The sequence below is a fragment of the Neomonachus schauinslandi genome, chromosome 14 (genome assembly GCF_002201575.2).
Source record: "Neomonachus schauinslandi chromosome 14, ASM220157v2, whole genome shotgun sequence".
NCBI classification, from domain to species: domain Eukaryota; kingdom Metazoa; phylum Chordata; class Mammalia; order Carnivora; family Phocidae; genus Neomonachus; species Neomonachus schauinslandi.
The window spans coordinates 713751-739233 of NC_058416.1; the positions used below are offsets into that span (position 1 = coordinate 713751).

Sequence of the window (25483 nt, forward strand, 5' to 3'; positions counted from 1 at the left end):
GCGAGGTGCAGGCGTTCTGGCCACCCCCCGCAGGTGGGAGTCCGTTCCTCGCTGGGGTCCGCTGCCTGAGTGCCCGAGCCCTTGCACTTCAGGAGCCGGGAAAGCACCAGCAGGGCCCAGGGCAGGTGCTCCAGGACCATCCCACCTGGACGAGCGGGCCTCTTTGCCTGTCCCAAGCAGGAAAGGAACAGACGGCCACTCCCACAATCTGCTCTGGTTTCTTGGGGTGAGTTTACAGGCTCTGTTAACACAGCTTAGCCCTCAATATTCAGAAATATTCACTCGTCTGGCACAGGACAAAACTGTAGAGGGCAGCCGCCCTCCTGTCCCTCCACCTGCCCACCCGCCCGCCCGTGGCCACCGCTGGTGCACTCTACCTCACCAGTGGGAACCAGCGGCGGGAGGCGCTTGGGGTAAAACAGACTCAGCCCTTCCGCACACCGTTGGCCCCTCTCGTGCCCACTTGCCTGCGCGGGCTGTCCTGTCGCGGTCTGGTCTGTAAAAGCGCCAGGCCCTCCAGCACCCTCCGCCCCCAGACCTTGCGCTCCCTTCCTCTTGTCCCAGTTCCCAGGCTGCCTGATGTGCTGCTTCCCCTCTGCCCAAACCCTGAGTGCTGAGTGCTGAGTGCTCCCCGCACCACAGCTGCCCTCCCCGCTCCTTCCCCAGAGGAGAGCGCTCCCCTCCGCGTCACCGTCACCGAGGGTGGAGAGGGACCCTCGGTCTGGCCACAGCCGCAGGGGAGGGGGGGCACCGCACACGACGCGGGAAGCACGGGCCCACGGGGAGATGCGGCTACTCTATCAAACAGCTAAAATGCACATCCCGCGCCCGGAGGACGGCTCACGCTAGGGTCCCACGGGCTTGGATGGCTTTCACGAACGCGCTGACAAGGCTTCGCGACCCCAGCAGTGGACCTCCCTGCCCGGGCCCTCCCTTCTCTGGAGCGCTGGTCCGTGAACTAGAACCGGGGCGGGACCGCGGGACCCTGCGCCGGGCGCGGCTGGAACCGGCTGTACCTGCGGTCACCGCTGCAAGCTTCCGTTCCTCCTGCGGTGCAGTCCCTTCGCCCCGAGGACAACTCGCTGGGCCCCAGGGTGTCTTCACCTCCCAGACGAAGTGTGGACGTGACGGGTCTTCACGTCTCGGGACTAGGGTCCGACTCTGTCCGCTTAGAGTCCAACCCGTAATCTACGGCTCATAAAAGTGGGTCTTTAAAGTCACTCTGAGGTACTCGTCCCTAAGGTTCGTGGTTTCCCGTTTTTCTGGGGTCACTTACAATTTATTATGACTGAACACACTGACCCCAAGGGGATGGGCTTATTAACACGGCCGCCTCTCTGCTCCGGGGCGTCCCGCACGCCTCCCAGGCCGCGTGCTGGGCGGCGGCGACTTCTGTGCCCCCAGAACTCCGTGTGCCCCCGTCCGCCCCGGCAGGTGCGTGCGCGGCCACAGAGCCGCGGGCCGTGCCCTCAGGACAGGAGCCCGCAGCGCCACCCGCCGGCTCCCGGGCTGGAAACAGAGACGCCTCGTGGGCGGCGGGGCCTCGGGCGCACACGGCCCAGGAGCGCGAGGCAGCTCCGCGCACTGCGCGCTTTCCTTGCGGCTGACGGTTTTCCTCTTTGGGAAGATGCCGCCGGGGAGCGGGGGTGCGTGCTGCCCGAGGACGCCGCCCGCCGGCCCAGGGATGGCCGACAAGCCCCAGCGCCTGGGGGACGGGCCGCGTCCTGGGGGAGGCTGAGCTGAAGAGCGCGAACAGACCTGAATGTCCTGGTGCGGGGGGCGGGGGGCGGGGGGCTGCAGCACCCGCCTCAGGAAATGGGGAGAGCGCACCCCAGTCCCCCTCAGCGACTGTTGAGACGCCCCCACGCTCCCGGTGAAGGACGGTAGTGACGTGGGCCACGACACACAGGGAGAGCCGGGGGGCTGCCGCAGTGAGGGGACCCCCTCCGCGCCCCCCCGAAGGGCCCTACTGGACCAACACAACTGAGCTGCTCACAGGAAGCGGGAGGACCAAGGGCTTGCGCTCACAAGGGTCAGGCGCGCGTGCTGAGCGGCGGGAGACGCAGGGACAAGGCCAGTGGGACGCGTCGGGCGCAGCGAGCGCGCAGGCCCGCACGCGCTGTTGGAGTCCTAGTGTGACTTTCACAAATACCAACTTTAGCAACAGGCTCACTTCGTAGCAATGCCCTCGACTGTACGTTTGTGGCGGCGGCTATGGACTCACGCGCAGGAACACCCCCTTCCCGCCAGCCTGGCTTCAGGGCGCGCCGAGAGAGGGGCTGTCCTCGTCCGGAGCCGGGGTCCCTGTGGGACGGCAGCGGGCGCGACTCGGGCTCCGGGCAGCAGCGACAGCAAACACAGACGCCCGCGTTCAGCATCTAGATTTTATTGTAGTCACGTAGAAATGGCCTTCTACACATGACGTCAAAGAAGAGTCTGAATGTCTGGAAACTGCAGAGTATTAAATTCACTTTCATGTTAATTCTCAGAACGCCAGAGTAAGAGGAATGCTTTACAGTAATAGTGAGATAATTAGGGCTCATTTCGATAGAAACTCAAGTGGTTTGACATGAAAATTAAATTTTGAAAAACAGAAAAAGAACAGAAAGGGGATGTGTCCTCCTGCACGGATTGGGGCGCCCGGTGCCATCCGGACTGCCTCCCCTGTCGGGCTCCAGTCCCTCGACCTCCCTGCACCCCTGCAGGACCACAGGCTGCTGGAGCCGGTCCCATGGTGCGCTAGGACGTGAGCTTGGAGTAGCTGGGAGGGGACAGCTTTCGCTTCAAGTACTTCAGGACGTAGAGCGGCAGACAGCTGACCATGGTGATGGCCGACACTTTCCACACGAAGGTCACGGTTGTGATAAAGGCAACGTCTGTAGGAGACACAGGAACAGGTGTGAGAGGCGGCCTAGGCACCCACAGGCCCTCACAGCTGAAGCCGCAGACCTGCCGCCTCCTCACGTCACCGCCAGGCGCTACAGGGACCAGCCCACGCGGGACCTCAGGCGGTCCTTACTACACGTGTCTACCAGGTGTAACGAGTTCTTTGAACAGAATAAACGAGACCAAAGTATTAGAGACCATGTGTGACATCCCCAAATGCCCTTCAGCGGGTGGAGGCCCACGCACGCACGGACTGCGGTGCTTGGTCTGGGAGGCGACACCACACACCGATCATCTGTGTGATCCGTCTCGCCGGCTGTGTTGGTGGGTGGGGCCGTCACCCGAGGGGGCCCCGCGGGCTCGTCCTTACGCTCACGTAACAAAGCTGGGCTATTTGAACTTCACGGGAAGAGGTGAGTGAAGAGCTTACACCCAGAGCTGGTCCTACCAATGGGAGAAGCCCATTGGAGTCACGGATTTTACACACATACACGGCCAATCTGACTGTATCCCAGCCCACAGAGGGTTGGATATGGTCTGGACTTCACCATATTTGAAACACCCTGAAAATGTTTTCCAGGGCTCAACCACTAAAGATGAAAAGGCAAACGTGCTGCAGGGAGGGGTGGACGGTGCCCTTGGGGACACTCGGAGGTCGGGCGCCTGCTCTCAGCACCCGGCGGGGAAAAGCCCACAGCAAACGCTTGCTTGTGCCACGAAGAGAGTCACCAAGGAACAGAGGGGGCTTGCTCTCATTAGCCACGTGTCTCCAGCACTGTTCTGCTAAATTTCTCTACTTGTGGAAGAAAGGAGGCTTCACGGACCTAAGAAAGCTCCGGAAGACACTCCGTCTACACCTGTTTGAACACAAAACCGGAATGAAGACAACGAAGGACAGACTGAGAGGTATCAGGACACTGAGTGGTTAGCAGTAGAAATGGCCGTGGGAAACACATTTGTAACTGTGGTTTTAACACCTCCTGTCACTGCTTGTCCGCACACGAGTTTTTTTTTTTAAAGATTTTATTTATTTATTTGAGAGAGAATGAGATAGAGCGAGCATGAGAGGGGGGAGGGTGAGAGGGAGAAGCAGACTCCCTGCCGAGCAGGGAGCCCGATGCGGGACTCGGTCCCGGGACTCCAGGATCATGACCCGAGCCGAAGGCAGTCGCTCAACCAACTGAGCCACCCAGGCGCCCCGCACACGAGTTTTTAAAGCATAACTGAACCGGCTGAAAGCGTATCATCCAACACTCCCCCTTGAGATCCAGATCTCAAGGTTCCAAAGGGATTTACTCTCAAAGTGCAAAACCCACGTGTGCACGGCTGCGCTCCAGACACCAGGAAGGGAGGCGTGTCTGAGCCATCTGCACCTAAAACTACGGCCCTTAAATATGAGGAAGGTGATCGTCCCCGAGTGACTGTGGTTTGTCTCTGCTTTTAATTCAGTATTCTATGTCCATTTTATGTTTGTTCATTTTAGCAGTATATTTTTCCAATTTAGTGTTTTGCTTTGTGTTCTGTAAATATTACTAGATGAAGGAACACACGTATTAAAATGACATGCCACAAAAATAAACCGACATTTCTCCTAGGCGTTAAAACTTGTGTTCATACAGGAAAATATACTAAATATTTATTCTTTGAAAAAGTCACAAGACATTATAATTTGAAAACAGCCAATTTCTTAGGTGCTGTATCTATTTTCTGTGTGTGTGTGAATGTTTCTTTTCTTTTCTTTTTAAGGGTGCAGGGGCAGAGGGAGAGGGAGAGAGAATCTCCAGCAGACTCCCCGCCCAGCGTGGAGCCCGGCAGGGGGCTCAATCTCACGACCCTGAGATCATGACTGAGCCAAAATCAAGAGTCGGACGCTGAACCGACTGAGCCATCCAGGTGCCCCAGTGAATGTTTCTTTTAATATAAAAACATTATCTTTTTATATTTTTTCTACCCATATATTTGCATTGAGTAGATGCTTGTATGTGAATTCACCCAATGTCTACTTTTATAGTGGAATTCCGTTTACTTCTCTGCCATTTATAATATGTTAGTTACGACAAAGGAATGAAATACACAATTCCTGCTGTTGACACTCGCCTAAACAACTCATGTTGTGATTTGCGGTTCTGGTGTGAAGAGCAGAGATGCTTTTGTGGTACAGCGGCTGGACGTTACCACCGATCTTCACCCCACACGACTTTACGGTACATTGTGTTACTGCACTTAATAGAAGCGTGAGGATCTTCTCTTCCCTCCTGGTGAAGACAGCTCATCCCAGAGACAGCTGGTGTGCGTTTGGAACGCTGCTTGTAACAGAAAATACACGTAGACTTTTTGCTTTTCAAGGGCCAATGCTTTTGCCTTAAGACGAATTTTCCAACAGCGCTAAGATGAACCGTGACATTGACATATTTACCACGGCAATGCTCTAGCTAGGTAACTGACCAGGGAGGGACCACCAGCATTTGAAGGTGGGCAAGTCTGGCCGCACCTCTTAGTGCAAGTCACCTAGATTCCGGGGCCCTCCTCCCGCCCTCCTCCCCAGCGCCACGAGGGACTCTGCCTTCACCTTCTCCCCGTCTGTCGCAACCCCACACACACCAACGTCAAGACGCCTGCCTGAAGCACTCGTCTGTGTCACCGCCACACACATGGCTCCTTCTCTGAGGGTCCAATGGGCCCTCCCCTGTCCCCCTCACCACAAAGGTCCCTACTATGGGGTCCTGCATCTGCACAGGCAGGGTCTGGGTGAGTCGCCCCAAGGCCCCTGAGAAGCCACAGGAGTGATGCTCCCATGACAGGTCCCGGAGGGTCACAGCGGGGCGGGAGCTGCACAGGCCAGCCCGGACCCAGGCCCAGCGGCGCCCAGCACAGCTCGAGCCTCCCTGGTGCTGCCTCAGAGCAGAACCCTCGCCCAGGGTGTGACCTGCTCCAAAAGGGGCCACTGAACGTGGAGAATTTCTGGAAGCCTCCTGGCCTCCTGCAGAGGCACCCAGGACGTCCGTACCCTGAGGGACAGGGGGGCAGGGCTGAGGACACTGCTGCCGACACAAATCACCTTCTGCTCAGCCTGCGTCCTCTGACGACGCTTCCGGAAGTGGCCTTCGCGGACCGTGTCCGCACCACCTCCTTCTCTCCCCGTGGCTCGTGGGCCCTGCTGGAGGCACTCCTGCTCCCGACCCCTGGCCCCCAGCATACGCTGAGCCGGCTTCTCCCCGGGGGCTTTGGGGGTTTGGTCTTTATCCTGAGGGCGTCTGGAGCCTCTGAGGAAGCTGGGTCTTGGCGTGGGTCCTGTCACTGTCCCTGGCAGGTGCTTCCGTCTGCAAACACACGGGCTTCAGATCTGGGTTTTTCCTGTGCATTCTCCTTCTGGGGCCCCAGAGGGCAGGCCTCCTGGACGAACCTGGAATCTCCCTCGTTTCCACCACTCCGCCCACCCGACTCTTCACCACCGTTCACCTCCTGGAGAGCTCCTTGGCTTTATTCTCCACTCCTGCTACGTAGCTCTGTTGGCATGCTTCTCCCGGAGGGTCCCTCCCACCCTCGCCGCTCTGGGCCCCTGGACACAGCTTGTCTGTCTTGTTCATCTGAGGTTTCGTGCCGCCCCCCCACCCCCCCGGGTCTGCTGCTGTCCTCCCAGCTGTTGGCTCTCCGCTCACCGGGAGCCACAACGTGGCTGGCGGGAACCTCTGTGGGGTGTGTCATTTCTCCTGCAGCCTCCGCCCGAGAACACGCCTGTCGGGCTCACCGACGAGCCTCGCAGCACAGCAGGCCGGGCAGCTGACGGGAACTCACTACTCAGTGAGAGAACTTAAAGGGCTTGTTTGCGTGGACGGCAGTCCGACGAGCGGCTGTCTGCAGGTCACCGGGTTTCCTGGCCGCCGGGGGGCAGGCTGCAGACGCGGCTGCTGGTCCATGGGATGCGTGGACTTCAGTAGTGGAGGTCGTGGCCTCCGCACCGGTCACACAGGGGTGATAAGGGCCCGCGACTAATAGGCCTCATACAGCGAGGGCGAGCACGCGAGGTGCGTCTTTACTGTGACTATGGCCATTGACAATAGCGCCAGGGACACGATGCCGTTTTCCCTTTTCTGAAAATCCTCTGGGAAAGGTCACCTCAGATCAGGAAAGCAGCCCGAACTGTGTTTATTACATGCGGTGTGGACAGGGTGAGCGTTTCCACCCTACGGGGGCTCGGGCCAGCTCTGAGAGCCTTGGAGCACCTGATGGTGATGACCGGTAGGACGAACGTTGCCTCTGGGCTCATCTGACCATATTCCTTATCTTCTCGATGCCCTGACTCTAAAAACCCTAAAAAGCATCCTCTGTGGTCCCGTGGGCCACATCGATCAACTCTGGGACGGCCCAGGGATGTGACTAACAAACCCCGGATGGAAAGGCCCGGGATTGGGGACAGGGCGCGACAAGCTGGCTCAGAGGAGGGCAGACCAGAGTCGCTGGTGGGGACGCTGAGCCAAAGCGAGTGGGCCTTCTGTGCGCAGTGAGTTCCTCCCGCGGCACGTGCTCCGAGGCGGTCAGGTGGGTCCTTCCCCAGTTTTCGGGGGAAGAAGCGTGGGCAGGTCCTGTGAGCTTGCAGAGGTTACGGCGAATCCGGCCCACTATCCCTCTGATCTGTACAACAGGGTGACACAGACGAACTTGGTGGCAACCACAGCCACGGTCTGAGTGTGTCCCAGCAGCCACGTGTTGGAACAGGTTCTGGGAGGCCACTCTGTCAAGGTCACCAGGCTGGTAATGGTGGAGCTGGGATGTGCACAGCCAGGGACCCCGCCACGGTGCCCACGACGCTTCTGACACGCTGAAGATGCTACTGGGGCTGAGGCCACCAACGTGGTGCCCCGTGGGCTCCGTGTCCAAAGGTGGGCCTGGACTCCATCCTGGGAGTGCTTGTCAATTAGGAAAAAGGACAAAAATGGAGCTCTTGTGCAAAGAATTTTTGGGAACAGCACATCTTCAATATAAACTTTTAAAAAGCCAAGATGGTGACAATCTGAATTTTATAAAATATTGCGAGGAGTTTAATCTTTAAGCATAAAGCCAGAAACCCAGCAAATGTTCAGTATTTCAATGTTCAGTATTTCCCAAGTGCACTTCTCTGACCAGATACCAGCAGGCTCAGTGCCCCTGACCCCACAGTATTCAAGGGTCAGCCACACATGACCATGATTTTTTTTTTTTTTAATTTCAATAAATATGGTACCGTAAGACCATCGTCTTACCTTGGGAAATACTGATCAAAAATAAGCTTTTTGTGTAGTGAAGCTTTCTGATGTGGGTTTTACTGTGATTTGCAATTTAAGACAGTGTATGAAGAAGTAACAATAAAAAACGTATAAAAACCAGTAACAGACAAAAAAGATTCCCATGGCAACTTACCAAAATACTCATTTAGAAAAGCGAGCGAGGCCACGTAGCAGCCCAGGCTGAGGACTTCGGCCACCGCCATCAGCCAGTGCCACGTCCTGACGGTCAGGGCCACCATGAGCAGCTCGGTGAGGATGAGGGCCGTGAAGGAAATGGCCACCACGTGCACAAACTCGGACTCGAACAGGAGCAGAGCCCCGAACATGAGGATGCCGCCTGCAACACAAGCAAGGGGACAGCAAACAGCTCCTTCCGCCTGGGTGGGAAACGGCTGCCACACCGGCCACAGCCACGCCACCTCACGGCCGTGGCTGACCGACACACACCACACTTGGAAAGACGGGATTACGTACACCCCCACGCTTCGTGTCACCTGACAGTTAATTTAAACTCTCGACGGTGAATAAAAGAAGACGTGGCACCGAAGAGAGGCTTAGGAACTTTTAGTATCTGGAGGAAACTATGCTTTCGATGTATCTAATCTGTTAAGTCACTTTCAGCGCTCTCTCATTTATCTGGAACACTCATCAGAGGGTGGCTAATGACTTCTATTTACGTAAGTGAGATTTCTCAAGGTCTGGACATCACTCTGCCAAAGGAAACCACTCTGTGGGGCATACGATGTGGTACGTGGTTGGTAAAATTTTTCTGGATTAACATTTAATTAAAAACATGCATCAGTAAAGAACCACCCATCCACACTGCACTGTGAAGGGTCCGGATGACCAGCCACTAGAATATTGGTTTACGGGGTAAACAAAACGCAGTATTAGCTGTTGATGAAACTTGAAGCCTTTGGACTTTAACCAAGAGGGGAAAACAACATCGCTAGCAGGAGACAAGAAACCCTCCGTCCAGGCCCGTCTTACCTTGGTAAATACTGATCAACACCCAGACGAGGAAGGTCTTGAAGGACAAGGATCTTCCCTAGGGTAAACAGTGGAATATCTTAGTTGGCAGAGTGGAGCAACACGTGTGACTCACAGGTTTTCAAACAGCTAGTTATGAGTGACTTCTCAAAGACCCGCAGGTCCCAAGCCCAAGACTCACCGTCCCCCCTGTGCCCCCCTGTGCCCACTGCGTGCACCTGCGGCCCAGAGCGCCAGCACTCTCTGCTTGCCCTCTGGTGACCTTTAGGCCACAGCCGTGGGCTCCCTGGCTCCCCAGACGTCGATGTCTGTCAGCAAACACTGAAATGCACTAGTGGGTGAAGGCTTTCTTTGTCATAAAAACAACTCCCTTTACTTCCTTATTTCTTGGGAACAAATATTCCTGTATTTACTTTTTAGTTTCTCCAGATGAAAAAGGATGGTCTATCACAACAGAGGTTGGGGTTTACCAGCCCGTAGGTCCCTTCTGGAAAACAGGCCACGTCAGTCAGTCCAAGAGGGACAAACAGAGTGGTTTTCGGGTAACAGTCTTCACTTTTCCAACTCTGGCCAGGTTGTTTGGGATGCGTCCATGATGGAAGAACGTGGCCTGTGTTCCCTCCACACCCAAGACGGAGACCCACCGTTCACCAACCGCACTGGCCTGTTAGTGCTCGGGGCCGGTCCACGGCAGTGCTTGTCTGCTGAGGCCATGGGGACGATGGAAGGCTAGGACAAAGGCCCTGGGGACTGCCGCCAGACCCACGTGGTCACCCCGAGTCAATCCTCTCACAGCAGTGTAGCGTCTCCGTTCGACGGGGCAGACGTTGTCTCCATTTACACATGAAGAAGCGCGAAAAGTTCGGTGCTTCCCACAAGTCCACGCTGCAGGTTAGCTGCACTAAGCACCGTGTAGTTGACCCTTGACTTGGGTTTGAATTGCCTGGGTCCACTAACGTGGATTTTTTTTTTAATTTCAACAAATACGGTACCATAAATGTATTTGCTTTTCCTTGTAATTTTCTTAACTTTTTTTCTCCAGCCTACTTTATGGTAAGAATACAACATATAACACATGTAACGGAATCAGATGTTCATCAGGGTGGGTGAGGCTTCCAGTCACCAGGAGGCCGTTAGTCCTTGAGTGTTTGGGGAGTCAAAAGTGATACGTTTGTGCAGGGGGTCAGTGCCCCTGACCCCACAGTATTCAAGGGTCAGCCACCCATGACCAGAGTTCGAAGCTCTGCCAAATGCCACCAATGAAGAACGAGCCGTTATGGAAGAGAAGCGTGGGGGCGTGTTGCCGGGTGACAGCCAGAGTATTCTAGATCTGAGCCGCGCCCACCTAGAGTCAAGTGACCACCTTTCCAAAGAGACGCAGGCCACAAGGCAGGTGTGGCCGCTCCAGCATCTTCCTGGGAAATACCGGCTGAGCCTGAGTCCTTACAACACGTGTGAAAAGTAAGGTTCGGATGTAACAGAGGTCACTAGAAGGCAATGCTGATTTTAAAAAAGGCAGGAAACTTCAGGTGCAACACGTGTATATCTCAGTATGTATTTCCCAAGTGCATTTCTCTGGCCAGATACCAGCAGGTGTTTGGTCTTTGATAAAACTCATGTAATTAAATATGTGGCTAGTTTTATTTGAATATTTTAAAAGAGAACTTTAATTTTTTGATGTAAACAAAAGATTTCTTCTGTAGCTAAACTTGCTGACATCTCTTAACTATTATTCATGTGATACAACTCTCAGTTTATATAGTGAAAGATACAAATGGGGGGCTGTTTGTGCTATTTCTTGCATCAGGAGCTGCAAACTCCTCACACAGTGTTTGACTCAGGTCAAAGCTCTGTATTCAAGCAGACCGTAGATTAATAAGGCAAAAGACTACAGAATGGGCACGAAAACGGTCAATAAAATAACTGGAGAAATAATAGAAAAATATGCATAAACCACTAGCTCCTGGATGTGATACTCACCAATGGCTCCCAGACTTCAGCTCAGAGAGACAAAAGCGAGAGTCTCATTGTATTTGGTGGCACAAATACGCATGAACACAGTTCACTTACGGCAGACTCAGCCACATGTGCAGGGGCTCTCCTGGGCCCACACGCCTCTCCTTCCATGTGAGGAGAGGAAGAACGGCCCGTCTCTGGCTGAAGGGAACTCCTCTAGCGGAGCTCTGTCCAGGCACCGCGCAGACACTGCTCAGGACCCGGCCGACCTGGGTTTGAGTCCTGCCCGTGGCACCCCAGGGCACACACTCAGCCTCTGTGAGTGGTCTCGTCTTCCGTGAATAGAAATAACAGTACGTACTCATGTGGATAAAATAAGCATAAAGCCAGAAACCTAGCAAATGTTCAGTATTTCAATGTTAGATCTCAGATACCGGAAAGTACATTTCTATTACATATCAATCAAACTGTAAAAATTAAATCAAGCAAATCTTGGGAAAGGTTAATCCACCCGAAGGTCATGCGAACACTCACTAATCCGTCTTGGTTTGGGATGCGTGGAGGACAAGCGGCCGCACGTGTGGGCACAGCTGCCTCCCTCAGCCCCTCCGTCCCCGACCCCAACCCCGGGCCGCCGCCCTCCTGTCCTCTGGGCCCCAAGCTCCGCATTTCCCAGGGTGCCCGGCAAACATGATCATACGAGCTTCTGAGTCTGGCTTCTTTTGTGCAGCAGAATGCTTTTAAGATTCACCCACGGTGCTGGACACGGCACAGTATGGCTGCAGTTACTGGCGGAACATCTGTCTACAGGATTCCGTGTAAACACGTTTTCACTTCTCTCGGGGAAATGCTGGGTCACGTGCTCAGTGCATGTTTAACTTCACCAGAAACTGCCAAACCGTGCCCCGGGGTGGCCATGCCGTGCTGTGTGCCCATCAGCGGTGCCGTCCCCGCATGAGGAATGGTGGTGCGCAGTGTCTCCAGACGCTCACTGGCCACATGCACGTTGTGATCCATGCTGTGCTGTCAGTTCAGGCTTTTTCCCGTTTCAACAACTATTTGTCTTCTTCCTGAGTTTTGAGGGATCTTTATATTTTCCAGATACAAGTCCTTTGTCAGAAGTGTGATCTGCAAATATTTCCTATGAGTCTGTAGCTTGTCTTTTCATTTTCTTAGCAGTGCCACACACAGAACAAAAGTCTTGAATTATGATAAAGTGCAACCTACAATTTTCCCCTTTCTGAATCATGCATCTGACCCCGTATCTAAAAGCTAGACCTGCCCCAAGGTCATGCACATGTTCTTCTGCATTTTACTCCAGAAGGCGAATAGTTCTACATTTTACATTTAGGTCTATGACTCATTTTGAGTGCGTTTCCCCAACACTGTTGACGGTGGAGGCTCCATTTTTGTGGGTGGCTCTGGCAGCATCTGCTGAAAAGGTTGTCCCTCTCCTTTGGGTTTCCCTTCACGCTTGTCAAGGAAAGATCAGCTGTGACGCCCGTGGCTCTTCCCCGGGCTCTCTGTCGACCCCACTGGTCCGGGTGTCTGTCCTCCACCAAGAATCTGTTGTCTTGGTCACTACTGCACAGAATATCTTGAAATCAGGTAGGGCGAGGCTTCCAAACTTGTTCCTCTTTTTAAAAATGGTCTTGCTAACTCTAGCTCTCCTATGTTTCCATGTAAATTCTGGGGTCAGTTTGTCAGCTTTCGGACACACCGAGTCTTCTTTTGCACTTTCCAAAATCCCTCTGGACGGTGTCCCGCCGCACACACGTCCTGCACACAGTTAGTTACACCAACTTCGCTTTTTTTTAGGTTATTGCAAAACACTGTTCAAAAACATTTTTCAGACCTCAGTTGTTCATTGCTAGTATATAGAATTAGAAAGGATAAAAAGTATTTTTTCCTTGAATCCTGCAACCTTACTAAACTTACTAGTCTAGAAGGGTTTTGTGCACTCTTTGGGCTTTTCCACATAGATAATTATGTCATCTGCAAACAGGTCCTCCCCTAATTTCTGTCTTTCATTTCTTTTTCCTGCCTTATCACTATTATTTCTAAAATTATATAAGAATACAAATGTACATTTCAAAGCTAAAACCACTTTGTGGAAATACAACAGGAAATAAAAAAGTAGTGAAGCAATCCCAACAGTTGTGTGTCTGACGGTGTCAAGGATTTTGACGAAGGACTGCAGGACATTACCTCCTTGCTTATCTCGACAATTAGTTCAGCTTCCACCCAAACCCTCCACAGTTAGTAGGTTACTTATCATGAATATAAAACGACATGTTGGCCATGGAATCCACAGCTACAAGTCTGAGATACCTTAGGACCATGTGGGCTGGGTCAGGCTCGCGTGGCCTTCCCTAAGAGGCCACAGACCGTCTGGGGTAAACAGAGTCCCCTGCGGAGCTGGGAGGGGGGTGGGCACATAGGGTCCCTGTGTCACCGGCAATACCAGGAAATTGCAAGTGGCTCCTCCTCATGAGTGAAGTGTGAGCATTCAAAGCAGAATCTGACCTTTAAAATTAAGAGGAATACCAAAAACTGTTCTGGACGCATCATTTTCTGCAAGGAATGAAAACGATGTGGCGTTAGGAAGGGGAGGGGAGGGGAACGCTGCTTCTTTGCTGGACTCCCTTACCTGCTCGCGGACTACTGAACAGATACTGACTCCAGGCTGGGCTCAGGCTCTCCAGATAGAGCCGTGAGCAAACGTTTATATTCCGGAATGGCTGATCCTGTTGGAGCATGTGAGTCAGAGCTGTAACGCCTGGGTTCTGGCTCACACTCTCAGAATAAAAAGACAGCCTATTGAGTAAGTATGAAAATGGTATTTTCTTTCAAAGCATGCTACTTTCCTCTCTGTTTTGCAAAGGATATGTACTCTGACTCCCCTCATTACCTTTGAAAGTATTTTAGGAATTTCGTGTGACCCTGGCCTTCTGCTCGGAACAGGCTGGATGCGTCATGCAGCAGACGAGCCCCTGCAGCCCCTCCGGCGGCCTGTTTTGACTATCATGTAATTCGCCCTGAATTTACGTTTTCTTTCCAGACTGAACGTGGGCTTCCTGAGCCAGGAGTGACGTCCCTCCCAGGCCTCCAGCACCCACAAACCTAGCGCCTGCCACACGGACGGGCCTCCCGAGTCACCCGCCAAGCGTTCAGAAGTAACGCAGCTTCAAAATCTCTCTCCGGCTTCGGTAAGAAAATACAATTCAACTTTTATCAACTTAGGTGGTTGAGTACTTTAGTGCTAACTTTGTTTTCAAGGACTTGAAGTGCATCAGATTTTGAAAGAAATATATACACTATAAACACAAAAGGAATAGATTTTGGATCTTGAAGAAAAGGAGCCTCAAGATCACAAGTAACTGAACTCCTGTCACAATAATGTAGGAATGACGTCCTGACTCGAGGATACGGAGATACTCTGAACCGGTCACCTTCACAAAGCCGAGAGCCAACTCCGTCAGAACTGAACACAGTTTCCTGACACACTCTCGTGTTTAGTGTGCCAGCTAATGGGGGCGTTTGCGGATTCGCGGCTACCTGACCCTGCAGACATATTCTTGTTCCCACAGTCGGAATCCTGATCAACAGTGACAGTGGGTGGAGACAGCGTTCACCATCTGGCGATGTCGCCCGGGCTGACCCGCAGTGACCACGACTGGCTAAGACACCGACCGCCTACGATTTTAGGGAGCTCATCTAGTTTTGTTCATACATGAAGAGCTTGTTTCCCCCTTACATCTGTGAGGCAGCTTTAAGTAAACATTTCTGGAGTTTATGGAAATAAGGAAACACATAATCTACTAAAATTATAATTCCTCACAAAAGCTTCCTGTAGTTTTTGGATCTTTGATCCTGTTCGGCTTCACTGAATGGTAACAGTCTCACCATTTTAAAATATTAAACCAAAAAGTTTTCCTTTTATTTATAATATTCACAATAATATTATCATCAGGATACTAATCCTTGAGATATATATATATAATCTTATATTTGCATTTTATTATCAAATTAAATGTTATCAAATATGATTGTTATTTTATTTTACACTCTATTGGTGAACTACCTTTATTTTTGTCCTGATTGTAAAAGTAACATGAGCACTTTGTATTTTTTCCAAGGAACTTGAAGTCTCAATTTTCTCCAGCCCTTATACCACCACCATGAAGCCCGAAGATCAACGTGGCCTGGACAGCTCCTCTCTGAGCGGTTGGCGGTTCGCTGAGTCTATGCTTAACGCCAACTGATTCTTTCTCCATACTGCTAGAGTTTTAAAGATCTGAGTTGGTAATTTCAGGTCATCAATTGTAAAACTGGATTTAATTGGGGTTAGTGGATTTGGTTCTCAGTGTTGCTTCAGGAAAATTCCAAAGCCACTACAACTTGTACTTGGAGAGCTGGGGGTGTCTCAGCCCAAGGAGCTTGTTTTTCATGCTAGGGAAACATGGCCTCGTAAAGAAATTCGACAAACTTGAAGCTTCCTTCAGGAAAACCTCCATCTGAACATAGTTTTGGGCCAGATAAATGAATCTTCTGCAGTTTCAGGGGGCAGACTTTCCCCAGCAGCATCCCTGCGACCTCAGCCCTGGGTCACAGTGACAGGCCCTCTGTCCCTCTTTTCTCAGACGTGATTCTGAATGCACAGCGGAGGGAGGCTTGGGCAGGCACAGGGACTCGCAGCCAGTGAGTCTGAGTTCGAAGCGCCAGGATGCCGCCGCAGGTGGACAGAAGTCTGTCCTGCCCCAGGGGACCCCACAGTCAGCGAGTGTCCTTCACACAGAAATGGGCACCGAGCACGCGTCAGCCATAGGGTGAGCCCAGTCACCACGGGCCCACAAACGGTTCAGAGCACCTTTAAAATTTTAATTGTAAGCATGACATCAGAGCTTTACGCAAACATTCGGAAAAACATGTGTTTTCCCTTTTTGAAGTTTAACTCAAAAGGAAAATGTCAGCACTAACTAGAAGTAAAACCCGTCTGGAAGCTGCTTCACGACTGGCACCTTTTCTCGCAGTAAATACTCTGCTAGGATACCAGCAGCAGCCCGGCGCCCATACCTTGGTGAGGTCCTTGTAGAGCTCCGGGTAGAGCATGGCCATCTCCGGCTTCACGTCCTGGTCCAGCACTAGCGAGAACACTGGGAACATGGTGTACAGAGTTGCATACCTTACAACCAAGAGGGAGGCAGATTAGCAGGAGGGGCGTGCGCCACGGTCAACACCTCTGCAATCAGAGGCCACAGTTTCAAAGACTCAGCAGCAAATTCAGGTATGACTTTTCCTAAAACTCAATACTTGCCCTGCAGTATAATAACTTGGTCTGTGAGCCATAAATGCTCACAGGAATCCATTTTTCTTTCTTAATTAAACTTTTTATTTGGAGGTCACTGTAGACCCACAGGCAGGTGTAGGAAGTAAGAGATCCCGTCTGCCCTCGCCCTGGTTTGCCCGTGGTAGCATCTTGCAAACCTGCAGCCCAGTCTCACCGCCAGGGTGTCGGGGACACAGAACCGCCACCACCCCCGGGGCCCCCTGCTGCCCACCTCCCTCCCCGCCTCTCCGTAACCCCCCTGGCGAGGCTACACGCATGCCTTTCCCGAGCCTGACTCCCGGGAGGCTGTTCCAGGTGTTGCTGCGGCCGCGCTCACCCCCGTGGGCTGCTAGTCAGCACTTGCGGTTGGGGGCGGGCCCGCCTCTGTAACCCGCTCGCTGAAACAAATGACGCAGCTATGAACACTCATCACACGGATCGTTCTGTGAGATCTTCCATTTATTCTAACAGGAGTGTCACCTGGGGTCATCAGCCCAAGAGTCTAGTTGTGGGGACACAGGGGCTATGCCGCCTGGCCTGGCTGGGCGCGTGCGGGGGGCCCTGCTTCTCTGCATCCCCTCCCCGCGTCCCCGATGGCTACTGACAGGGACCATCTTTGCGCGCGCTCACATGCCATCGACATCCTCTGGGGTGAAATGTCTGCTCGTGCCTCCTGCCCGTTTGCTAACTGGAGGCTCTCTTCCTGTTGGACCTTGAAAGTTCTCCGATGTGTGGTATGTGCCCGTCATTCCTGAAGGAAGAGCTCGCTGCGGGCGGCCGTCTGTGCCCACACCGCTCCCTCCCGCCTGGTTCTGGGGCTGCTCTTCCCCCAGCTTGCCACCTTCACGCCGTTTGTCCTCTGTCTTCCTGAGTCTCCGTGTTGCACGTCTTGGTGTGGATGTCTCTGAATTCACCTATTTGGGAAGTTTTCAGCCATTCTTCCTCCTCTAGCCCAGCACCCCCACCCTCCCTCTGGAGCCCCTGAGGCTCTGCTGGTCTCCAGGCTCTCGTGGTGCTCACAGGACCGCCGTCCCGTGTCCTGTCCTCAGTGGGCCCTCTGCCCCGCTGTGGATCAGGTCCGTGTCACGGTGGGCTTGGTGGTCAGTTTCCATTTGGTTCTACTTTTTATTTCTAAGTGGACACGTTTCATCTTTGTTTGTCCCGCATGTTCCTGCTGCTCATTAAAGTACATCCACGTGGCGGCTTTAACACCGTGTCGCACAATTCCAACCCCAACGGCACCTCGGGGCTGGCGTGTATTGTCTTCTTGGTGAACTCTGACACCTTCCTGGTTCTGGGCTTGGCGAGTGATTCTCTACTGAAACTTGACATCTGGGTGCTGCAGGGACGCTGGGTCTCCAGGCACTGCTCTGGGGGAAGGGGGCGCTGCTGCCGTACTCCAGGTTCCTCCCTGTGCAACACCAACGAGGGCGCCCCTTGCTGCTGGGTGTGTGGGGGGTCCTGGCTCCCCACTTGGCAGGGAGGTGGGGGCGGTGTTTCCATGGCGTTGGCTGGAGCAGAGTGGTTGCGGTCTGAACGCTGTGTGTCCGGCTGGCCAGGGCACACGCGTGATCCATCGGCGGGCCAGAGCACATGCGTGTCCCATCTGGGACATCCGCAGGAGTTTGGCTGTGCTCAGCAGAGGGAATGAGGAGAAGTGCATCTACGCTGTCTTTCCTGAAATAGGACTGGATTTCTTTTAAATGACATTTTCACCTGTGAGAAAGCTTTGGCGTCGGAAAGGTACCCAGGGGCGGAGAACCAGGTGGGAAGCTCTATGTGTGAGCAGCGGTCTCCTCGGATGGGCTTCCACGGTCACTGGTGCAGGCGGTGCTGCCCCGTCCAGGGCTGCGGGTCACGAAGGGCACACTGTGTCAGGGAGGGCATTTCAGCCTGCTTCCTCTCACTGTGTGCCCGTGGAAGCTCCAGGGGCGGAAATCCATGTGCTTCAGAGTGGTCGGTCCTGCATGAGGTTAAACAGGCTTACGGCCCAAATTTCCCTCCAAATTTTTTTCTTTTTTTTCTTTTTAAAGATTTTATTTATTTGTCAGAGAGAGAGAGAGCATGAACAGGGGGAGTGGCAGAGGGAGAAGCAGGCTCCAGGCTGAGCCGGGAGCCCGACGTGGGGCTCGATCCCAGGACCCTGGGATCATGACCTGATCTGAAGGCAGACGCTTAACCGACTGAGCCACCCCGGCGCCCCTTTCTTCCAAATTTCTAACTTTGCTAATCTTCTCAGAACAACTCCCACCTGCTTAGAATGTGGAGGCTGAAAGGGCTGAAGAGCCCGGCAGAGCCTGGCTGATGGGCACCTGTCCCACGAGGGGTGGCCAGCCGTCACACAAGTGAGCCCTGCAGCCAGGTGAGGTCGGCCTGTCCCCGAGGATACTGCTCAGAACGTGCGATGCTGACAGGTGTTGGGCAAAGAATGGGTTTGGTGCAACAAGGTCAGACCCGTTCTTGACCCAGCATCCTGTGCAGACGTCCACTTGCCGACCTGCACGGTGAGCCTCTCAGAGGGGCTGTGATACGTGGGGTTTCCCCAGGACTTTGCCAAGGAGTGCTTCCTGGAGGCGAGGCCGCAGCGCGTGGCAGGAACTGTGCTGGGGGCACCATGGCAGCCTCGCCTGCGTCAGCGGCCCTTCCGAGCCAACGACAGGAAGGAGGATAAAAACCTTGAAACACGTGGAGGCGAGTTCGTCAACGGCCCTGAGGCGCTATTAGCTGTATCTCAGGACATGACTCTGGTCTCATCAGACTTTGACAAAAACATCACTTTCCTTCCCATCCACGTCCGCCTGTTGTTTTCTAGGTGACGGCAAAACTGATCTTACGGTTTTCTGGTGAAGAAGCTTCAAGTAAAAGCACCTCTCCTCACTCCCACCAAATGCTGAAGAAAATTACAGATGCCTCACGTGATGGACACGCAGAGAAACCCCGAATGAAGCCAACATGAGCAGGAGCTTTAAAAGCACTCGGAGCTCCCGCTGAGGAGGGAAGAATCCAGTGAGGCCCACAACCGCGGCTTCACCGACCCGGGCTTTACTGCCTAAGGAGTAATCACCACTGCCCCCGACGTTTTCCTCTGAATGTTTCAAATCCATAGTTTTAAAATGGGAAACAGTGTTTGCTGCCAGGGAAGCCGTGCGCTGGACAAACTCCAGAGGCAGTAACATCATGTGCAAATCCTAGGCCCTCCGAAGGTCATTCACGGGAGGGGTACTGGGAAGGCCGAGGCCACGGGGAACTGAACAGGGCTGGAGCTGTTTGTGCCTGTAGGGCCCCCCGGGCCGGCGCTCCCGGGGACGGCACGGAGCCGCTGGACAGCTGGCGGCCATTTGGCACACCGCCGGGCACAGCGCCGGTCACCCTGGAAGCCAGAGCCGAGGCCGTGACGGGAGTGCTCCCTGGGCCTGGCCCATTAGGAATGGGGGCCGCAACGCAGAGCCGGCGCGCTGGCTGCAGGAAGGCGCTGCTCCAGCTCCCCGGGGAAGAGCCCCGGCCAGGGAAACAGCAGGTGGGAAGGCCCAGGGCCCAGACCAAGGGCAGGCAGAGCGGCGCCTGCCTCTGCAAGCGGGTACTCAGGTCCGGCCCGGCGTCGGGCGGGGAGATCAGCCCGGGCTCCAGCGGACGCAGCTGCAGGAGTGGCAGGAAGCACCTGCCGTCGGCTTTGCCCTGGGACGCTGGCGACTTACGGCACCAACGTGTTTGGCAAAGCCTGACATGGCCCAGCCTGACGCTCTCCATCTCTCATTCAAATTATCAGGAACCTTGGGATTTGGGGAGCTCTGATAAAACGCATTCAGAAAGTGTACTTAAAACAGCTCCAAGGGGTGAAAAGAGTTCATGTGTTGTTCTTTGCAGCCCTGAAAAGATGCTAAATGCCACGGGAAGGCGGCCAGCCTGTCCGAGGCCGGCCCCGGGCTTTGTCCCCCAGCAGCCCCGTGGCCTCCAGCACGTTCCCAGGGTCCCTGGGCGCCTCCTTCCTTGCCCATGTCACAGGGATGCTACGCCGATGGGATGAGCGCTCTGAACCGCGCAGGGAGCGCTGGTGTGACCCGCTGCTGCTTTCCGAGCGTGAGCACACACGGGCAACACACTGGCCGTCAGGAGGCACCACGTGGACTTTACGCCACGCCAACAGCCACACTGGTTTTATCTCCTGGCGTAAGGATGGGGGGAAGAGAAGTTCTAACTCATTCACCTCTAACAGAACACTGGAGGTTTATAATTATAAACTGCACGCAAGCGGCAGTCTCTGACGTACTTTTCCAAGCCGCCGTGTGGGGACCTTCGAAGATGAGATCTCGTGACTACTGACAAGACTGCCTGTGTCCACTCGGGTGTGTCGTGTCCCATCCTGGCACCCTGTGCCTGTGTGTCTGCTGTTGGTCATGTCCCCGGCACGACCCCCCGTGTCCCAGCCTCCCCGATCCCAGCCTGGGATGGGGCCACCACGGCACCCAGGCGCCCCCCAGGGACACACACATTCTCCTGACAAAGCAACAGTAGGATGGTGAGGGGGTCCTGCTCCTGACACCTGGGTTCTTACTCTGAACACCGACTGTGTGTGGAGTTACTCAGACAACATTCTAGCAGCGTCTTTGGAAATGAGAAGTCCTCCCCGAACGAGGCTGCTGAGATATGCACGAGTTGCACCACTTACCCCACCATGAGGAATCCCTGGTACAGAGGGACGGACGCGAAGTAGAAGACAGAAGAAAACACGGCCTTCAAGAGAGGAGAGCTCCTGTTAGTCCTGCACCTGCCCTCCCCGCGGCTCCGCCCCGCCCTGGCCGCCGGGCTCCGGTACCTGCATCGTGGAGATGATGAGGCCTCTGTGCATGACGAACTGGCCGAGCGCCGCCGACCTCTTGTAGCTGCTCCGCCCATGCACCATGAGCAGCCGGCCGATGTGCTTGAACTGCGTGATGGAGAAGTCCGCGGCCAGGGAGGCCTGTCTGCCCTCCTGGAACAAGCACAGTGCCTTCTCGAAACAGGGCACATGCAGAGCAGGCGCCTCCAGAAGGGGCTTCTAAACATTTTTTTTTAAGATTTTATTTTTTAGAGAGCGAGCGAGAGAGAAACAGCATGAGAGGGGAGAGGGTCAGAGGGAGAAGCAGGCTCCCCACTGAGCTGGGAGCCCGATGTGGGACTCGATCCCAGGACCCTGGGATCATGACCTGAGCCGAAGGCAGACGCTTAACCATCTGAGCCACCCAGGCGCCCCCAGAAGGGGCTTCTAGAACTCAGCTTCCACCGACTGAAGGTGGAAGCTGTCCCTACAGCCTCGGAGGGGACGGGCTGACAGGGCGCGTCAGGCGGCTGCCGGCCAGGATGGCAGGAGCCTGTCGGTATTACAGAAACGAGGCAGAGAAGCAAACCTGCCTTGAAGACCGCCTTGGGGTCCCGAAACAGTGCCTGGCCGCTTCCCAGAGCCTCAGGAGGTGCGCGAGGCGGGCGAGGAGAGCCCTTTCAAGGCTGTTACCTGATGCCGTCAGGCACCGGGAAGCACAGTGGCCGAGGGGAAGAGTGGAATCAGGCTCATTTCCACACAAGACAAACCCCAACCACAGCTCACGGTTGGCTGGGGACACGATGTGCAAACGTGAGCGAGAAGCTGGGGGTTCCAGGATGGCAAGAAAGGTGTGCAAGAGGGCTGGCGACACCTGAGCTGAGCCTGGCGGGGCGGGGACTGCAGGGCACTGGTCCCAGGCCTCCTGAAGAACAGCGAGGACGTGCGGACTTGGGGGGTTTGGCAGTGGCAGCCTCTGCGTCCTACCTACGCTTCCTTTTTAAAAAAAATTTTTTTTTAAGATTTTTCTTTTTTATTTATTTGACAGAGAGATAGAGAGCACGAGTAGAGTGGCAGGCAGAGGGAGAGGGAGAAGCAGGCTCCCCGCCGAGCAGGGAGCCCAACACAGGGCTGGGATCACGGGATTACTGGGATCACGACCTGAGCCGAAGGCAGACGCTCAACGGCTGAGCCACCCGGGCGCCCCCCTACCTACACTTCCTAAGGGGTTGACGGGGCGGCTGGTTCACCTGTGACCCGAGTGGGCAGCTCAGGGCCGGCGGGAAGCACGCAGACGACACGGTGACCAGAGGGCACACGTACCTTCCCTTCGATCCCAATGCCGCAGTCTGCCGCCTGGATCATGCTCACGTCATTTCCTCCGTCACCTGGGGGCACAGAAATGGGAGATGACACAAACATCGAGACCCCATCCTGGCCTCTCTTCCACAGGAGAAGCGGTCTCAAAACCCCCGTCGAAATCCGAGCGGCCTGCCGACGGAGCGGGCCGGGCACTCACCGATGGCGCAGGTACGTCTCCCTGCGTGCTGCTGCAGCAGCTTCACGATGTGGGCTTTCTGCGTGGGCGAGCAGCGGCAGCACACCACGGCCGGGCACTGGCAGGCCAGCTCCACGAGCTCGTGCTCATAGTACTTGAGGCAGACCTGCGAGACAGAGCCTCTGAGCACCGGCCGCCCGCCACGGTCTGCGGGGCCGAGGAGCAGAGCGGGGGGAACGCAGCAGCCTCGTGCTGGCACGCGGGCACACGCCGCCTGCGTGCTCTTCCCAGCTCACGGCCGCCCCGCCTGGCTGGCGACTCAGGGCTCGCAGGCACGCAGAGGAGGCAGGGGTGAGGTGGGAGGGCCGGTGTCCAGGCCCTGCGGAAGGAGCGGGGCACCTGCACACACAACTGTGCGTGTGGACGGGCAGCGTGTGTGGTCAGGGTCCAGGCAGGGCCGGGCAGCCGGGGCCGGGGCGGGGGGACGACTCCGCATGTCACCCTGAGCATCACCACGGCCCACTGTGGCTCTGCACGCGGCTGGTGGCTGCCGCCCTGCTTGCGTGACCGGGGTGGGGGATCCCACCACAGACAGCTTCCCGCTGGGTCTTGGTCTCTTTTCAGGTGATTTCAGCCCCACCTTGGCTAAAGAAGATCTTTAATATAAAATACTCTGTTTCCATCCTAAGTCTCCAACTTGGTTGGCAAAATAAAACCCCCTTAAAGTTGCCTTAGACTGTGGGGCCCCCTCGTGTGCAGGATATCCTGTCAGAGATCCAGGCTCTGAGGCCCCACGGTGCCAACCACCACCGACAGCACGCACACCTGCAGGGGACCGTGGGCTGTGTGTCCTAGGACGGCTGGTGCGCCGCGCCCGCTCTGGACCGATGCTCCCCCAACCCCGCAGGGCCCCTCAGGGGCTGCGGACGCTCCTCCCCGGGACTGGGACCGGGACAGCAGAGGACTGCGTGCCTGGGTGCCTACGGGTCTGCGGCCACCTCCATCTTCTCTTCTCTTGTTCTCTGGTGGCCAACAGCTCGTGGCCACCCCTCCAACCCCCTGGGACCTCACGGCCTCGTCCCTGTAGGATGTCCTCGCACCAACTGGATCTTACTTCCTCTGCCTGTGTTCCCTTTCCTCCAGCTTTCGTGTTCACATTATTTTGCCCCGACAGCCCGCGTGCACTTCCTGCTCCACGTCTCAACCCTCTTCAGGGCTTGTCAGGATAGGACACAAAGTTGAGTGCCAGGTGGTCAGGACACTGCTCCCAGGTGACAGCGTCGCCCTCAGACACTTACAATCCAAGTCAGTTCAAACACTTCGTTAATAAGACAGGATAAAACACGGCCCACACCTGCAAGCTCTAGTTCAGACCCATGAAACTGCACACCGTCGGATCAATTACAACAAACTCTTCCGACAGGCAGACCAGCGCGTGTCTTGGTCTCCCACCGCGCCAAGAACCCGCGTCACTAACGGCGGCCCATGAAGACATGCACGTGCGCCGTGTGCAGAGCAGAAGGCCAACGCGTCTCAGCCAACCTCCGGAGTGCAGGGTGCATGGGGGCCACCGTCAGATGGCCACGCGAAGGGCCGAGGGGAGGCTTCATGCGCTTTCCCCTAAAACCTGGGACGGTGAGCTCCGGCCCCCGCCAGCAGGTACTGGGCGGATAAAGAAGCAGGGACAGAGGACCACTGAAATGACAGACCGAAGCCCCGGAAGACCCAGACACAGAAATGGAAGATGGTGCTTTTGGGGAGCAGGACCGGCAGAGGGAGGGGCAGGCAGGGAGCGTTTCCACCATCAGGTTTTCTGTGTTGACTGATTATGTGTATCTCTGGTGGGGACCAAAGTAGCAAGAAGAGTTAATTAAAAATATATACTCATAAAAGATGGTGCATTTAACACAAGGAGCTACTTCTGCTCCTTCACAAACCACACGGACAGAACTGTAAAGGAGATTTTTAGAAAGACATGTGTGTCTAAGGCGGGCCCGGGGGCAGGAGGAGTGCACGTTTGGGCACTGGGAAGCAGAGGGACACTGCTCCGCGACCTGGCAGCTGGGCAATCCTCTGAGCCAACAGCGGCACAGCTGAGGATCAGGTGAGGCCCAGGAGCCACAGTGCCGGATGCCCCGGGCGGAGGGTCCAGGCGGCGCCAGCCCATGGCCAGGCACACACAGCCACCCGAGGTGAGGCTGCGGCTGCCACTGCCGCACCTCCTGCCCCAGCACGCAGGGGCTGACCCCTGGGGAGGGCCCGTAGGGAGGCGGGAGGACAGGTGAAGGGAAAGAGGTCAGGGAGTTGGGGCATGGGCTCTGGGGCTCCGGAACCCGGCTCAGCCCCTCCTGCAGGGCCGCAAGCCCGTTTCCTGTGTCCCACGGCCCACTCTTGGAAATCCTGGTTTGGGCACATTGAGGTCAAGATAGTGGGTGCCACAGTCAAGACTCCAAGGGGAGCTGTGCTATTAACAATGAGCATGAGGCCTAGCGCTGAAAAATAAGTCAACCTCGAACATAGTAAGGACACAGTCACCCCTCTGGTATTGCCATGACAGTTCTTCAGGCTATAAAGGCTCACGAGACTTGCATAACCACCACCCGGGTAGTAATAACTGAAGAAGTACATCTGACTCAGAAAACCCTTGGCCCACGGGCGGAAAAAGCAGACAGGTGCTCGGCCGGAGAGCAGCCTCACCCCCAGGGACACAGACGGACAGACAGACAGACAGGTGCTCGGTCGGAGAGCAGCCTCACCCCCAGGGA

General features: G+C 55.2%; 1 protein-coding gene across 4 annotated transcripts in view; it reads right to left on the reverse strand.

The window, feature by feature from the left end:
• Positions 1-2379: 2379 nt before the first annotated feature.
• Positions 2380-25483, reverse strand: part of ATP9B (ATPase phospholipid transporting 9B (putative)) — a 250338-nt gene continuing 227234 nt past the window's right edge. For 2 of the 4 annotated variants that reach the window (XM_021686168.1, XM_044921228.1), the window contains exons 19-26: positions 22740-22884; positions 22544-22608; positions 21239-21394; positions 21092-21156; positions 16173-16281; positions 9141-9198; positions 8284-8490; positions 2380-2876 (exon numbers count right to left, since the gene is read on the reverse strand). In XM_021686168.1, coding sequence (XP_021541843.1) covers positions 2740-2876; positions 8284-8490; positions 9141-9198; positions 16173-16281; positions 21092-21156; positions 21239-21394; positions 22544-22608; positions 22740-22884 — 942 coding nt within the window. In that variant the 3' untranslated portion in view covers positions 2380-2739. Of the gene's footprint in view, positions 2877-3710; positions 3744-8283; positions 8491-9140; positions 9199-16172; positions 16282-21091; positions 21157-21238; positions 21395-22543; positions 22609-22739; positions 22885-25483 lie in introns of all 4 variants that reach the window. The other 2 variants (XM_044921227.1, XM_044921226.1) reach the window with 2 other exon arrangements.